We start from the raw sequence: 2,074 nt of genomic DNA on the forward strand, positions 1-2,074 counted from the left end.
ATGAGATAGAGGCCTCCTTAATTTTGTAAGTTTTTTTAAATATTTTTACTCTTTCAAAATAAGATGACAACAATGTGATTTATCTAGGCATCAATTCTTCTAAATACTGAAGCCGTAAAAAGCACGATTTGTTTGCTTCACTGTGATATAATATTGGCCTCGGAAACGATTGCTTCCTAAAGTTCGCAGATAGAGTGTCCCTTCTGCAGAAACTACGCGGTTATTGAGTTAAATTAATGGGAATGTTCAAATTACAACCTTAAAACAATTCTCCAGTGTCCCACTTTGAGGACATCAAATACAAAGCCAGAGTTCATCTTCGAGGTTACTGGTGGGAGATGAACCATTGCAGATGTGTATTAGAACTGCAAGATGCATACCACAAATCAAAACCTTTTTCAAATGCCCAACCTTAAGTCCAAAACAGTGCTTGGGTTGGCTTCGTTGTTCTCTAGCGAAGGGGGGGGCAAGTTGAGGTCCAAATCGTAGTTCCCAGAAGATGAACAGCCCACAACAATGTCCTCCTCTCTCTCCCAGTGATGCCGCTTGTGCCCCCCAAGAGCCTGGCCAGCGGCGAAGCCCCTCGAGCAAACGTCGCATTTGCACTTGTGATAGCACCTCGTTGCCTCACCCGCCTCCCATGCTCTCTTCCAACTCCGGCACGCATCTTCTGAACCTACTAGGGCGCTGCCACTTGTCTGCTGCGGCTGCGGGAAGGAGAAGGGCTGCATTGCGTCCGCGCGCTCTGGTTCCGCCCGGCAAAGGGCGCTGATGTTCCTGTGAGGGCCACGGGAGAGCAGGATGAGGCTGGCGGCCACCTCGTACTCCTCATCGGTGAAGTGTTCCTCTGGAGTCGGGCTCGCGAGGGGGAGCGGACGCCGGAGGTGTGGCGGGGGATTGATGCCGCGCCACTGGCGCTCGGGGTGGCAGCGCATGTGCCCGAACAGGGCCTTCCAGGAAGAGAAGCGCTTGCCGCACTCGGTGCACGGTGGGGTGGTGGCCTTCGGCCCGGCGGTGGTGGCAGCCGCCAGGTCCGGCTTTCTTCGGGGCTTTGTCTTCGCCATGGTCGAGGTGGGAGGGAAGGAGAAGGGCCCCAGGTGGTGTTGGAAAGTTGGATCCCGGCTATGAGGGACGAAGCCAGGGGACGGCTTGTACTTGGGTTTGGGAGGGAGAGGCCGAGCGCTATTCTCATCCAAGTGCTGTAGGGTTGGAGGAGTGAGTTGGTGAAGAGGTTGGTAGGGAGGAGGAGGAGGAGGAGGAGGACGGTAAGGGAGGTTGATGGAGGAAGAGGAGTCCATGATCATTCGCTGCATGCGGAAAAGTGGAAAAGATGGGAGGGGAAGCGGCTTTGAAACCATTCATGGGGGCGGCAGTTTGAGCGGTTCCTGCTGCTGCTCCAAACAGTTATTTAGCCCTCCTGCACGGATCCTAAAGCTAGTATATCCACGGAGGAAGGACCTCCACGTTTCTGCTTTCATGACCCGTGCATCGATGGTGGATTGATGATTCAACTCTGCCCCTCTGATCGTCTCCTCTCTTTTTAGGTGTCCCCCTGTATAAATCTGTAACGTAGAGGGCAACCTCATGCAGCGTCAGTTCCTCCACGAATCTTATAGCTTGGATATCCACGGACCAACGTTCCATGCGGAAAAGGATTCGAGGAGGACCTCCACGTCCCTGCTTTACGAGCCCTGCACGGCGGTCTGTTGATGATTTATGATTTATATCGTTTTGTCTCTGTGAGGACGGCTCGACGTCGATTTGCATGATATCTTATCATCGTCGTCGACGTCTATCATCATTAGCAACTGATGCATAAATTGATCAAGCTGAGGAAATTTTGTTCATATCTGAAATAAATTAAAAAAAGATTAGTTGCTTGTTTCTTTAAAGCCCTACAAAGACTACAGCGGCACAATGAAATTGGGATAACAGATACATCTTAATTATCCATTAAACTTTCACAGCATTTTACCTCTGGGCACCATGATTGGATAACATTTGGTGCCATAAGCTTGCTTAGCCTCTCATCTGAGATGGGTAAGTGTACGTCCATATAAGCTCTTAAACTTAG

General features: G+C 50.6%; 1 protein-coding gene across 1 annotated transcript; it reads right to left on the bottom strand.

The window, feature by feature from the left end:
• Positions 1 to 398: 398 nt before the first annotated feature.
• Positions 399 to 1,064, bottom strand: LOC103972963 (zinc finger protein ZAT3-like). The gene has a single exon (XM_009387388.2). It carries the CDS (start codon positions 1,062 to 1,064, stop codon positions 399 to 401), a length of 666 nt encoding a protein of 221 aa, XP_009385663.2.
• Positions 1,065 to 2,074: the final 1,010 nt, after the last annotated feature.

The sequence above is a fragment of the Musa acuminata genome, chromosome BXJ2-2 (assembly GCF_036884655.1).
Source record: "Musa acuminata AAA Group cultivar baxijiao chromosome BXJ2-2, Cavendish_Baxijiao_AAA, whole genome shotgun sequence".
Lineage (NCBI taxonomy): Eukaryota > Viridiplantae > Streptophyta > Magnoliopsida > Zingiberales > Musaceae > Musa > Musa acuminata.